This window comes from Anarrhichthys ocellatus, unplaced genomic scaffold (genome assembly GCF_004355925.1).
Source record: "Anarrhichthys ocellatus isolate YVR2014 unplaced genomic scaffold, GSC_Weel_1.0 scaffold21, whole genome shotgun sequence".
Classification (NCBI taxonomy): domain Eukaryota; kingdom Metazoa; phylum Chordata; class Actinopteri; order Perciformes; family Anarhichadidae; genus Anarrhichthys; species Anarrhichthys ocellatus.
The window spans coordinates 6,371,614-6,385,450 of NW_022280051.1; the positions used below are offsets into that span (position 1 = coordinate 6,371,614).

General features: G+C 42.5%; 1 protein-coding gene across 3 annotated transcripts in view; it reads left to right on the top strand.

Annotated features, from left to right (window-relative positions):
- LOC116389840 (thyrotropin-releasing hormone-degrading ectoenzyme-like) overlaps positions 1-13,837 on the top strand; it is a 35,362-nt gene that overhangs the window by 17,071 nt on the left and 4,454 nt on the right. The window contains exons 4-5 of one of the 3 annotated variants that reach the window (XR_004213126.1): positions 10,105-12,780; positions 12,818-13,825. Coding sequence is in view for 2 of the 3 variants with exons in the window: in XM_031858840.1 (XP_031714700.1) it covers positions 10,105-10,317 (213 nt within the window). In the remaining variant the exon portion in view is untranslated. Of the gene's footprint in view, positions 1-10,104; positions 13,826-13,837 lie in introns of those variants that run through there. The other 2 variants (XM_031858841.1, XM_031858840.1) reach the window with 2 other exon arrangements.

The following is a 13,837-nucleotide window of genomic DNA, read 5'->3' on the forward strand; positions in this document are numbered from 1 at the left end:
ATTTGTTCATTTCCATTTTAGTAACATTTCACCACATAATGTCAGGCAAACTTTACTTTGCCACAACTTGATAATTAATTTCCAAATGGTTTCAACCGCTCTACATTTAAATCACCGTATTAAATATGTAGCTACGATTGCTGCTGCATGTTAGATATTACATTTATATACATTACGCGCTTTGAAGTAAACATCATGCTGACGCATCTGCCACTTCACTCAAACTGTTTGTACTGAACACATCAGCAAACAGGCACGGATCACTCGGGGGCCACAGGACCGTAGTGTTGGGGGCCACAGGACCGTAGTGTCGGGGCCCTCCTGGTGTTCACCAGCAAAAGACCGCTAAGACACGTCCCAACCAGGAAGAGACTCGAAATGACCAAAGTTAAACATGAAACAACTACAAAGAGACAAACCACAAATACAAAGACACAGAATGAGCACAAAGTAACTCAAAACAACCACAAAGAGATACAAAATGACGACAAAGATACGTAAAATTACCACTAAGACGCGTACATTTTCAGCAAAGACACAGAAATTGCGTAGCGACTTCACCATTATTAAGCTTTTTCTGTGGTTGTGTTTACTGGCAGCACTTGGTGAAGATCTCGGTCTTGGTTTGAAACATAAAGTCTGATGTGAATTCACAACATTACTCACCGAAGCTGAAAATATAATGCGACTAGTCTGCCAGCTCTAGCTTGGGTATGTTGAGAGGTTGCTGCTTGGTGGTTTCTAGGCGGGTTTCTAAGGCGTTGGTAGACGGTTATTATGCAGCCGATAGTTGGTGGAGTGGTGTTGGTGTCTGCAATGTTAGGCTGTGGTTGGTAAGGTGTCAGCAGGTGGTTTATGGTGCTCTGGGCGGTCTGTTTTCAGCTTTTCGTAGGTATTATTCTTGATTGTCTAATCACGCGGACTTTTAGTTTATGAAATTAATCTCAAAATGTTTTACATGCAGACGTTTACGTACATACGATAAATACAGACCGTGTCTGATATCCAGTGATAGAATCAGCCCTCTCTCATATTTACACCGGGCTGTAGGAACGATTTTTGCATCCTTGGACTGAAGGTATTAACACTTTAAACAGGACACAAGGACTCATCCATCATTCAGATGATCTGAGCACAAACGGATCTCCAGTTCGTCCAGGAACCCTCCGGGCTTCACCGTCAACTTTAATCCTTCTTCTTGTCCCGTCTTTCAAAGCCTCGTCTTTCTTTTCTCCAGCTCATTCAGAACCAGTCGTTTGTCTTTCTGTTGTTCTGTCGGCATAATGTGTCTCTGTAAGAATCTCTGTTCCTGTAATGAGCCGCTCTTCCTTCAGGGAGGATTAAAGTCTGACAGACTACAAACAAACAAACAGTGTGTGATGACCCACTGAGACGCTGCTGGATCTATAAAACCTCCATCTTGCAGCCATTTAGCTTGTTATTCCTTCATCTCTCGTAATTCCACCAACTGTCGGCGTCGTAAAGCGAAAACTGTTGTTGTTTACCTGCCAGCTAATCGACCGCTGTGAGTGTGAACGTCAACAGGTTTCTGTGTACAACACGTCTGCATTCAACAAGACACAATAGAAGAAAGCCTCTCTGCAGCAACACAAAGACATGCAAGCACCGGCTCATCATGACGTTCGGAGCTGTACCGATAAAAATGAATACGCTGTAATTTACCGCTTTTTGTTCGAGAAACGAGAAGTCAACGTAGGTTTATTTCTCACGTAACGTCTGTACTTCAGTGACGCTGCTTCTTTAGTCATTTTACCCAAACTTCAATCTTTTCCTGGACCTAAGTGGGTCGTTTTGTTGCCTAAACCTCACTGAGTTGGTTCCTTTGAAGACGGAAGTTCAGAAAATGCACAAAAAACAAAAAATGTTCAAACTGTTTTATGAGGATACGTTGAGGATTATGCGATCGGTCATGTGTGTGTGTGTGCGTCCGTGAATGAGTGAGTGAGTGTGCACCTCTGTGTCCGTCCGCGGCCAGTCTCATTCTGCTGCAGCAAACTGCATTACAGTTACGGCTGCCTGCTCACGGACCTCTGGTGGTTGTGGTGACTCACGTTTTCCTCAAACAAAACGCCTTTTATTACCTGTTTTATACCGCTGACTCCTCACACACTACCTTTAAGCTAACAGACCTACCAGTACACAACACATTGCTTAGTACCTGCTAAGCAGGCAGACAGCTTGGAGAGTTTAATCTAGTTGTCGTCTGTCTCCTGTTGGTCATCAGACATCCCTTTGCCACACTAGTTCCATCTCGTGGAAGCTCCAGTAAACAGTGATTGAATGATTATTAGTTTACTTAAATCAAGCTGTGGATTCTAACATTATACAAGTTTGAAAAATGTCACATGAATTATTGTTAATGTCGAACAAAAGTTTCTTGTTAAAAGTTCTTTAATGATAATTGTTTTACATTCTTTTATTGAAGTTTTTTATTGTTTGCTTTCCTGCCTGTTTAAGTCGAGTTTTCTTTAATTATATTAAATGTCACATTAACATCCTATAATGATAGTAAAGGTCACATTAATGTCCCGTAGTGATAATAAACTGTTTAAAATGATGAAGGTCACTGTAACATTAAATTTCCATGCGACAGCCTTTATTTTAACGTTTAAATGAATACTTTACCCACAAAGTGGTGATTTCTGCATCAGTTGCTCACCTGGTGTTTCCTTTAGTTCATGAATAAACTATTGTTCATCTGAACCAAGAATCAAAAACCTGAGAAGTCTTGATGAAATGAAGTAAATGAGGAAAACTACATCGAAACATCAGTTTAGAGACTCTCTCACAGCTGGTGCAGAATAATTCAGGTTTTATCATTCTAGTCGTATGTTCACTGCTTCACAAACGCACCTTCACTAAAACGTGGGAAACATAATTCCTTTATTGTGTGTTTGATTGTTATTGTTTGAGCTTTAAGAGGCTGCAGCTGCTGTCGCTCGATAAATTTGATGCCGTTTCCAAATATTTATCCATCAAAAATTTGTGTAAATATTTGGACAAAGACGTCCTGCTGTTAGGATTCTGAGACGAGTGCATGAACATAAAGCTCCTGGATGTACCGGGGACGTCTGTGTGCTTATATAACAGATGGAAGTCACCAGAAGGCACAAAGGCTGATTTCATTTCTGGTCTTCAAACATTTAACCTCTGAATCAAAACCTCCTCAAGCTAAATACGACCCTTTGATTCATCCTCCATGCTGATACATCGCAGCAGCAAGCAGGCGAATGGAAGAAGAACATATTTCTGCTGCTCACGGATGTATTTTTCTAGCCTCCTTTTGGCTTTTTTCTTCTCAAATATTGTTTTTACCTCCTCAGGAGAAACCAGTGACACACTGGTGTCTGAGTAGAAAGCATTAACGACGTCCTGATCGCATATTTTCACTGAATATCGACCGATAATATTTTGATATCTGGTTATCTAGATTGTTGTTTGTACAAATGAACAAAATCCTGGTTTTGAACAACGTGAACATGCTAAGAAACTGAGACTTTCTCTGGATATTCACACAAGGATTAGGTGTTAAATGGACCTTTTTACTGAAGATGTCAACTAGAATATTCATGCACATGTTGGCAAAAGAAGTGTCGTGTCATTTAGAAGAGTTAGCAGACTTTAAACATTGAATCACAACTGCTAAATGTCTCGTTGCATGTTCCGGTTGTCAGAGTTGATACTTCAACAGCAGAGTTTCTTAAAATATTCACTTTTCTAAATCCACGTGAGCCACTCTTCACATTGGGCTTTAATAAGATGCATCACACGGCACGTATGTAAAGAGCAGATAGGAGACTTAACAGCGGGGGCGGGACTTTGTCTCTTTAAAGACGAGGTGTCTCTGCTGGTCGTCTGTTCACGCTCCGCTCCTCTTGAAGTCAACAATCATCTCTTCTGTCTTGTCGACATTGACGGAGAAGACCGTTACCCTCGGCCCGTCTCTCTTCATCAGAGCGGTGTCGCCGGCAAAAGGGTTGATCCGATTGGACAGATGTGCGGCGCTGCAGTCACGGGTCAGCAGTGTTTGTTATGGAGGGAGCGGCGACTGTCTGAGGTCTGGTGATCTCAATGTCAAGGGCCCGCATACGCCGGGTGGAGAGTGTGTCACTGTGGTGCTTGTGCTCTCGCGGCGCTCTTATCAGTTGCTAAACCATCCATCAAATTATTGTGGCAACCGAGCGTCCATCACCCTATCCATCATCCAAGGGCGACAGACGGAGCGACACAATGCAGCGAGAGATGTCATGGACGAGTGGAGAGATAACAAGGAGAGGAGAGGAGGGGGGGAAGGAGATGGAGAAGAAATGTTTGAAATAACTGAGAAAAGGAAGAAGAGAATAGCAATCTGTAATATTCTGTGTTTGTGCATTTATCTTATCTTTATCTTTATTCATCTTTTTCGTGCCTTGATTGTCAAAAGTTAGAATAACGTTCGGCTCTGAGGAGGAACTGGCGCCTCTTGATTTCCCGAGTGACTTACTGGACTAATTCAGTTGTTTCTGGATTGGCTTCACTTGGCAGAACCGGAGGGTGCCGCCTGGGTTTAGGGAACACAAATACTTGGTTAGATGAAGGAACAGATGGTGGTTTGGGTTAAAATAACTACAGAAGTGGCATGAAGTACGGCAATTTAATGACAACTAAATGACCGTTGACTTCTCGTTCACCCGGGGAGTGAACGTTGTTTGACCGCTTCGCTCTGCTGCCTCGGGGCGATTGGTTGCCCCGTCGCTCAGAGGTCCCTGCGGCCGATCGACCCGGTCGCGGCTGTTTCCTGTCCTGACCCCACAGTGGTGGAATGAACTCCCCACTGACGTCAGGACAGCAGAGTCGCTGCCCATCTTTCATCAGGCTGAAGACTCACCTCTTCAAGAAGGCCTACCCTGAGACTTCCACTCAGCACTTACTTAGCATCTATTGTATTCATACTAGCTTATTGCACTTATTGTATTCATATTAGTTTGTGGCACTTATTGCATTCGTTTGTTTCTGCACTGTACGTTGGCGCTGGTTTATGCTCTTAGATGCTTGTTTAAAGAAGGAGATGCACTTATGACTTCTGGTGACTAGTAGTTCTCTGGAAAACCGAAGTTGAATTCACTTATTGTAAGTCGCTTTGGAAAAAAGCGTCTGCTAAATGACTGTAATGTAACGTAATGTTTGTTTGATCGGTCACATTTGCAAACATTCCTCAGATTTGTGGAATGGATTGAAGACGACATCCTGAGGGGACTGAAATATTCCTCATTTTTCATTCATCTATATTTTCTAAACAGCTTAGCAGGGCCACACGGGGGGTGGATCCCAGCATGCATTGGGTGAGCGGCAGGGTACACACCCACAGGAAACATGACCGACAAGCTTTCACACCCACTTACACACTGAGGGGCAATTTAAAGTTCCCACTGCAGCTCACTCACATGTTTTTTAGATGCACGGACAGAACACGGACACTCAGCGGGTCGGGTTTAAACCGGGATCTCTTTCCTGTGAGGCGACGCTCTGAACTGTTGAGCCACCGTGCCGTGCTTTTAGTTCGGTTTAAGCAGCACATTTCAGTCCTAGGAGACGTATTGAATGGATATGTGATGATACTTTGAAGTGACAACATCACACCAACCCCCCCCCCTCCGCATCGAAGAATGGTTTCTCCTCACCTGGGAGAACATGGCCGGAGGCGTTTCAGGAAACCTCAGGAGATGATTCTCAATTCAGCAGCTCGCTGCCAGTCCACCGAAAGAAGCCACGATTTCAATAAAGCCTCCGCTTTCTGAGCAGATATTCACTCGGCAGGCTGCCGCGCTTTGAGATGAGTTCTGGTGGAGGGAGGAGAATGTGGGAAATAAGAGGAGAGGAGCTTTAAAAGTTTGAATTTTTATTGAAAATCAGTCCTGCTGGGGGGAGAGGAGAGGACGAGGAAGACGGAGAGGAGGAGCAGGATTCATATTTATCAATACCAGGAGCATCAGTGTGTGTATTAGCATGTGTGTCTCTGTATGTTCATGGCTTGAACTGTAGAAAAAACAGTTTTTATTAGTGTACTGTGGAGTTATATTGCAATAACGGGTGTAGTCTTCTTATTGTATGCCTTTTATTACACAAGCTACTTCCTTCACATACTGGAGGTCCTACTTCAGAATGATTTAGTTATAAGAATTAATATTGATACGATATGACTGTTGAACAGGGAAATTCTCCTGGAAGTGACGTGACGATGGACTGGCGGTCGTGATGTTTCCCTCAGACGTGCAGCGAGCATGTTGAGAATCTGCCAAAAGTTTAACTTCAGCTTTAGAGAATTAACTTTAATTACAGCTGATATCGTCCACAGCTGGTGGTGTTTGTCAATGTAACCGGTGAGAGTGACTGTCGGTGCCGGATTAAACATTAGAAGCCCCACGTCAACAAAACTAAAGCTGCGTTCACACTGAATCATTCATTTCAGTGTGGGTGGTGGTGCTTTGAGCTAATGCTAACATTAGCAGTTGTCGAGATATTTCACACCAAAAACAAGGTTTGACCTCTCGGTGGCGCCAGAGGAGGAGTCGGAATGATTCCTCCTCTGGGAACCACGAATATCCGCATGACATTTCACCGCCATATTTGTATAAACAATCAGATGCAAGGTTTCATAACTTCCTGTTGGCTTTGCGTGTAATGACGTCGCCTGTAAATTCTGCTTTATATTCGGCTCGATACGACACAAACGCAGCGATACATACAGAGCAGGATTTACAGTGTGTTGTGACTGTACAGACGTCAATATGTTTCTACAGCGGAGTGAAAACAGGATTTATTAGAGTGGAAGTAATGTTTACGTGTGTGTGTGTGTGTGTGTGTGTGTGTGTGTGTGTGTGTGTGTGTGTGTGTGTGTGAAATGACAGCAGTGATACAGCAGCATTACATCATGGTGTGTATATATGTGTGTGTGTGTGTGTGTGTGTTTGATAGCTCATCTCTGTCGTCCTTCAGCTGAGGTGGTTTGTCGCTGACGCTAAAACCATCCAACACTCAAACACACACTCAACTTCAGCTGTCCGGGCACTTCCTTTTTATTCCCCGCGTCGATACATGCGTATTGATCAGTGACATCACCGCCACCCGTCAGCTGACAGTGTTTGCGTTTGATTAGAGGGCCAGTGCGCAGGATCTGGGGACATCTAGCATTGTGGTTGCAGGTTGCAACCAACTGAATATACCCCTCCGCTCGCTGCTCTTTTTTGGTAACGTTGTTCACATCATTACCGTAATAACGCTACTTTAGGAGCAACAGAAGTCAGGCGGCGGCTGGCTGGTAACGCGGTTTAGCACTGTGGGGCTAACGTTAGCCCCTGAAGTCTGTCTCTAGAGTCTGTGTTTTGTTTGTCCGTTCTGGGCTGCGGTAGAAACATGGAGGACATTGTGAATAGGACCGGCGTCCTCTGTAGATAAGAAGGGCAAAGACACAACGATTCTTGGTTTCAGGGGATTATATACTCGGTAAAACATGTGAATATTATGTTACATTTCTGCTCAAAGATCCCACGAAACGCTTCAGACTGGATCGTCCATCTCGCAGTCGGAGATGAGAGAATCATTCCAGGAGATTTAAAGAAAGTCTAGTGCTGGAAAGTATATTAATATATTTAATAAATTACTACAATAAAGGTTCTTTATACTTTCTCACCAGGAAAACTTCATACTTTTTAGTCCACTACATTAATCTGACAGCTGTATTTTTGAGATAAGGGTTTTAAATGAAACACATATGATATGCTTGTACAATATGAAGTGTAATTAAAGATTAAACCAGCGGTTTCCAACCTTGTTGGCTTGTGACCCCTTAATTAGAAAGTTACTTTCTTCTTCTTCTTCTCCCATTAATCATCTCATGACCCCTTGGTTCCCAACCTGGGGGTCTAAATAATCTGAGGGGTTCTAGCAGCAGCAGCAGCAGCAGCAGCTCATTTTCTCTTTCCAAATTGCTTTTAGCCCAGAAACGTGTTCTTTTTTTTATAAAGAAAATTGACTGAGATGGAGCAGATGTCTGTCTGTCCGTCAGACTGAGAGAATCACTTCGCTTTAGAGAATCAGTCGGGAGTCGCTGAAGTGAAACGTTTCTGACAGAGAGGCGGGCAGATTGAAACCACAGCAACAAATACCAAGCTGGTACCAAAGCCATTTAAGAATATCGATCTCAAAGTTTTTGTTTTCATTTATTTCATTGCAAAAGTTTCACAGACAGACGTAAAACGCTGGTAAACGTTGAGAATCTCAGTCTGTTCTCCACAAACAAGCTCCACAAACTGTGTTACTTGTTACTTTAAGCTGTGGCGCTACGTCGTGGCGCTACGTCGTGGCGCTACGTCGTGGCGCTACGTCGTGGCGCTGTCGTAGCGTTACGATGCTACTTTGTTATGTTATTGTTTTAACACATGATCTTTTTTAAAACCATAACCAAGTATTTTTATTAACTAAACCTAACCAATCTTTTCTCAGCTTGGCGGAGTGATTCGCAGTGTCGGGGAGGAAAGTGATGTACTGCTGCTGTAAAAGTTGTGTCCAGGTTTTGGGGCTATTTTACATTTAGATAGTACCCAGAGTTACATTATTAAATACACGTCATGACCTGAACCAAATTACAGAAATAGTCTGAAAGCCACAGAAATGTTTAGAAATCTCATTACATCCCACAACAGACACACAAGCACACACACTGTCAGCATGTTGGTCTTTCAATGAGGTCACTGCAGTCATGTGACCTGGCGGTATTGATTATTGATTGGCGTTTGGCAGATGAGGTCTTGTATGTGTGTTGATGTGTGTAATACTTTTAAGGCTAATTCACTGTTGAAATTAAGCATTTTAGTGTTTATTTTCTATCACAGAACGCTACTCAACCTGTAGTAACTCAACATGAACTGATCCAACCCACTGAACACAAAGGGGAACATGTATAATGGATAAACACCATTTTTGAAAGAACAGGGTAACAAAAGACAAACACGACCAACTACAAATATATATCTGTTTGAATATTTTAGTAAAAACAAAAAGCAAAGCGCCAACAAACTAATATTCTCTAAACTTGAAACCCCATTGTTTAACTTCGATGTTATCATTAATGTTGGTAATGAATATCGACAATACTAATAATATTGAATAACTTTATTCTTGTAGTCATTTCTTTATTTGCTTACTTATTTATGATCTTACACATGTATTTATGCAGTTATTGAGCGTACTTATCAACATTAGTATTAACATTTATCTATTTATTTCCTCCTCCTTTTCCTCGGACATATCTGTGATTAAATGAGACGATAACACAACACATTTTCACACATGCACACAAACAATTAAACTCCAACTAATAGAAATGATAAAAAAATCTTTACCAAATTCAATTCACAGCATCTGTTTCATACGTCTTGTGTCAATGTCTGATTCATTTGTATAATTTGTTGTAATTTGTTACACTTTTGTCGATCTAATTTGTCACACTGACGGATTAGAGAATAGAAAGAAGCAATGGAAGGAGGGTTACCAACATTTATTGGACTGAAAATAGAAATATTGGAATCCACCAAAAGCAAAATGTTGACTTCCAGTTTGTTTGATTCTTAGAAGTCGTTATTTTTCTGCTTGCAGCTGTAAATCTGTTTGAACCGAAAGTCGACCTGACTCCATTATTTTGTCAGGAGAGCTGAACATGAGCTGATCCACTCATCCTCTCTGAAGGCTTGACCCGCCTCACACTGGCCTGCTTCCATTTCTTGGACTGTGTACATTTGGACAAAAAAAAACCTCTCAAATTTATTTTCCGTGTCTCTGCAGATTTGAACTTAAGTCAACCTGATTGTGTTATGTCCTCTGCAGAGTCTAATACACCCTGTTCTGTTTGTCTGCTTGTAGATTTGATTGTAAACTTTGCCAAATGTAATTTCCCTCCACGTATGAAAAACTTGGCTTAATTCCATTTTGTTCTGTGCAGAGCTGAGCAGACTCTGAATCCGTTTCCTCTCCCTGTATCTGTTACTATATCCATCTCTATTAAAACCCGCCTGATTCTAGATCGCTGTTTGTGTCTTGTGTTGTTAGATCCGCTTGTACGCCCGGCCCGATGCCATTGCCAGCGGAGCAGGGGACTACGCTCTCCACATCACCAAGAGGCTTCTGGGATTTTACCAGGACTACTTCAAAGTCCAGTACTCACTGCCCAAGCTAGGTAAGGCTGCTGATGTCTTCTTCTTCTCTCTTTTAATCTTTGACTTCCTGTCAGCTCTCTTTGAATTAAAACCCCCACACTGTTAGCTTTCTACCCCCCTGCTGATCCAAATTAATAGAGAGCGAACCGCTTCCCCCGTCCTGGGCTGCCCTTCTTGCGAGAAGTCAGCCAACTCTTTGTCCTTCGTACAATTGCTGTTGGGTTCATCAATTTGTACTCTTATCAGGCAAAGAAAACTCTGTCCTCCTTTTCTCCCCGAGTGTCAGGGGGATGTGCAGTGTGATGAGATCTGGGACTTTAACTTCAGACAGTTGACACAGGAGCTCTTAAGATTTTGGGTTTATTTAGATAATGAAAAACAAATTATGTGCAAAGAAGTGTTAATACTCTGCAAAGTAAGGCATCCAAGTAAAGGACATGAAGTGTACTCTCTTCCACTGCAACACTCGCATTGAATATCTGAAGATTTTATACTTTGAAGCTTTTGAAATGTATTCGTGTGGTGGTAACGGCTGATGTCGGTGCTCCTAAATGAACTGAGACAGGAATTTGAGGCACTGAAAGAAGTCGAAGTGGCACTTGAAACTAAGGCACTGAAGTGGAAATGACTGTAAAACGAACACAAGGAGAGAAGTTTGTGTGACGGTTCAGGTGGATGGGATTAAAGGAGTCGAAGTTTTAGTGGAAGTGGAAGCACTGAAAGGAGTTGAAGTGTTAGTTGAGGTGATAATACTGATGCCAATATTTTCACTGAGGAGTTGAAACGTTGGTTGCAACAGCTTAAATGTCTTAAAAAAAGATTTTTTTTGTTGCTCTCGGGTTCTATTTTTTATAGCAGCAGCAGCTCAAGTTGAAGTCGGACCTGACAATTGAATAACTTAAAAGAAGTGGAGGTGCTGAAAGGAGTCGAAATGTCATTTAAAAGAGTTGAGTTGGATATGCAGTAATCAATCCGTCACCAATCGACACAGCTGGTTGTCAGACCGTTTTTCCTGGTTTCTGTTAGAGGTTAAAGTATTTTGTGCAACATTGGGACACTTTTTTCTTCCTGTGCTCCAGGTTTTGGTTCATGCTGTTAAGCTCTCAGCCTCTCAGCAGTAGTTCTGATCCGTGTGACCGTGTTTGTTGTATACACTTCTCTCTCCTCTCTGAGTTAATGAATCGTGTCAGAAGCGGTCAGATTTCATCTCCCTATCCTTCTTCTTCGTCTTTTGGCTTCATAATTGTTTGTGTTTTACACTTCTGTCCTGCCAGAATGAATTATCGGTGCATTTCCCTTTTTTTTTTTTTTCCTTCTCCACCCTCAAACAAGCTAATGTGATCGCTGTGGCTCCATATTGTGTACGTCAGACACTTCCTCCCTGTCCACATTCATTCATCACATTAGAAATTCACTTTCAGTCAAGGTTCGTTTCCATCCGCTCAGGATTAAGCCTGACATTTACTTCCCCTCGCTGACCTTTACGCTGATATTGACTGAATTAAAAAGGCCATTCCACACTGAGCTGAAGGTGATGTCACATCCTGTGGTCCACACTAGGTGGAAAGCTTGTATCTCCAAGATATAAACTTTTTAAAAAATCAGAATAAAACAGTGAAATTTCAACATTTTCCAAAGCCAACTAGATTTTGGAGACTAGAAAGACATCTTGTCTGAGATTGTAAAAATCTCTCACATTACAGACTCATTTTTTGCTGATCTAATTCCAGGTGTCAACATTTGCTCAAAGCTTGGCTCCGTGTTCTGCCAACTGGAGTTTATTCTCAGTACAAGTCAACCCGTGCCCACATTCTAAATATATACGGCCAGAGCACATTTGGTCCTCCAGTGTGCAAACACTCTGCGTTTGTTTCAGAAATACCTGTAAAGATGTTCTCAACTCTTTCTCTGCCTCAGTAACTCTGGATCTAAAGCTTTGCACTCCCACCACATCTTGACACTAATGCTTTGGAGAGTCTCTGTGGCGCTCCGGTGATGTTATAATCAAAACCCGAGTTACAAAGTAAACTAGTAAACTAAAATCATTCGATTTTATTGCAAAGCAAACGATGCCAGTAATATCCGATATTTAAAAAAGACAATTCCAGTAAAGTAAGATGAACTCAGGATAAGCTCTCTGATGAAAATAAAAAGACGGTCTGACTTTGCCAGCCTTATTGCCTCGGGCAGGTTGTTCCAGAGCCTCAGGGCCTGGACTGTGAAGACTCTGTCCACTCTGGTTCAGGCCGTGACTCTGGAACAGAAAGAGACATCGGCCTGAAGATCTCCAGCGAGTGTGGTACCAAGAGGTCCAAATTATAGCAATGTGCAAGGCCAAGAAGAGACATAACTGTAGTAAATAAAACAATACAACTTATTGTAAGAAGGATGAAACAGATGTGATGTGGTTGTGACTCATAGTTCTGCTACAAACGAGTGAAAAGGTTGTGGCATGAAGCAAGGTGTGAGGAGCTAACAACTTGTGACATATCATCTGTCTCTTCAAACCTAGATTGTACTTTTTGCCATGGGAGGTACACACCTTGTGATGCTTTTTTTGGCCAGAGAGGTAGTGTTGAGGGTCCAGGTGATCGTCCATGATGGAGGTAGTGTTGAGGGTCCAGGTGATCGTCCATGATGGAGGTAGTGTTGAGGGTCCAGGTGATCGTCCATGATGGAGGTAGTGTTGAGAGTCCAGGTGATCGTCCATGATGGAGGTAGTGTTGAGGGTCTAGGTGATCGTCCATGATGGAGGTAGTGTTGAGGGTCCAGGTGATCGTCCATGATGGAGGTAGTGTTGAGAGTCTAGGTGATCGTCCATGATCGAGGTAGTGTTGAGAGTCCAGGTGATCGTCCATGATGGAGGTAGTGTTGAGAGTTTAGGTGATCGTCCATGATCGAAGGTAGCGATCCAGGTGATCGTCCATGATGGACTTCCTTGAAGTAGTCCTGAAGGTGAAGATAAAGCTGAGCTCCAGTATCTCACCATCTCCAGTGGATGATATCAGTTAGTCTTAGTGATTCTGGTGCGATAAGTTACTTGTTGTTAGAGGACTCACATGGGCGACTACATCTCCCAGCATGTCTGTGATCCAGCAGGAGTTGATAAAGCATGTTGATAGAAAAAAAGTAAATGTTTGTATTGCGTGTGCTGCTGAGCTAGACTCAGACTCTCACATGGAAGGATGGAGTCAGCAGAGGAATACACTGATATTTTGCCCAAAAAGAAGTCCAAAAATCCCCAATGGCCTCCCAGCTCAGTGTGTTGGAGTTGAAATTGGCTCCAAATTCAAGTGTGAATACATCAATGCAAAGAGAGCAAACTCCCTCTGAGAGAATCTCTCTTTGATTTCATTTTCTGTTTTAAATTTAGTCAGATATTTCCTGTTTTTCAGACTGAGCAGTGACTGAATGCATTCTTCTATTATAAATCTAGTGTGTGTGTGTGTGCGTGAGATCATCTACATATATCCACATAACGATGGGCTTTGTGAGTGTGTGTGTGTGTGTGTGCGCATTCATACTGATGTTGACATCAGTCTTTACCACAGCTTTCCTCTCACCCCACTGCTGCCAGCCGTGTGTGTGTGTGTGTGTGTGTGTGTGTGTGTGTGTGTGTGTGTGTG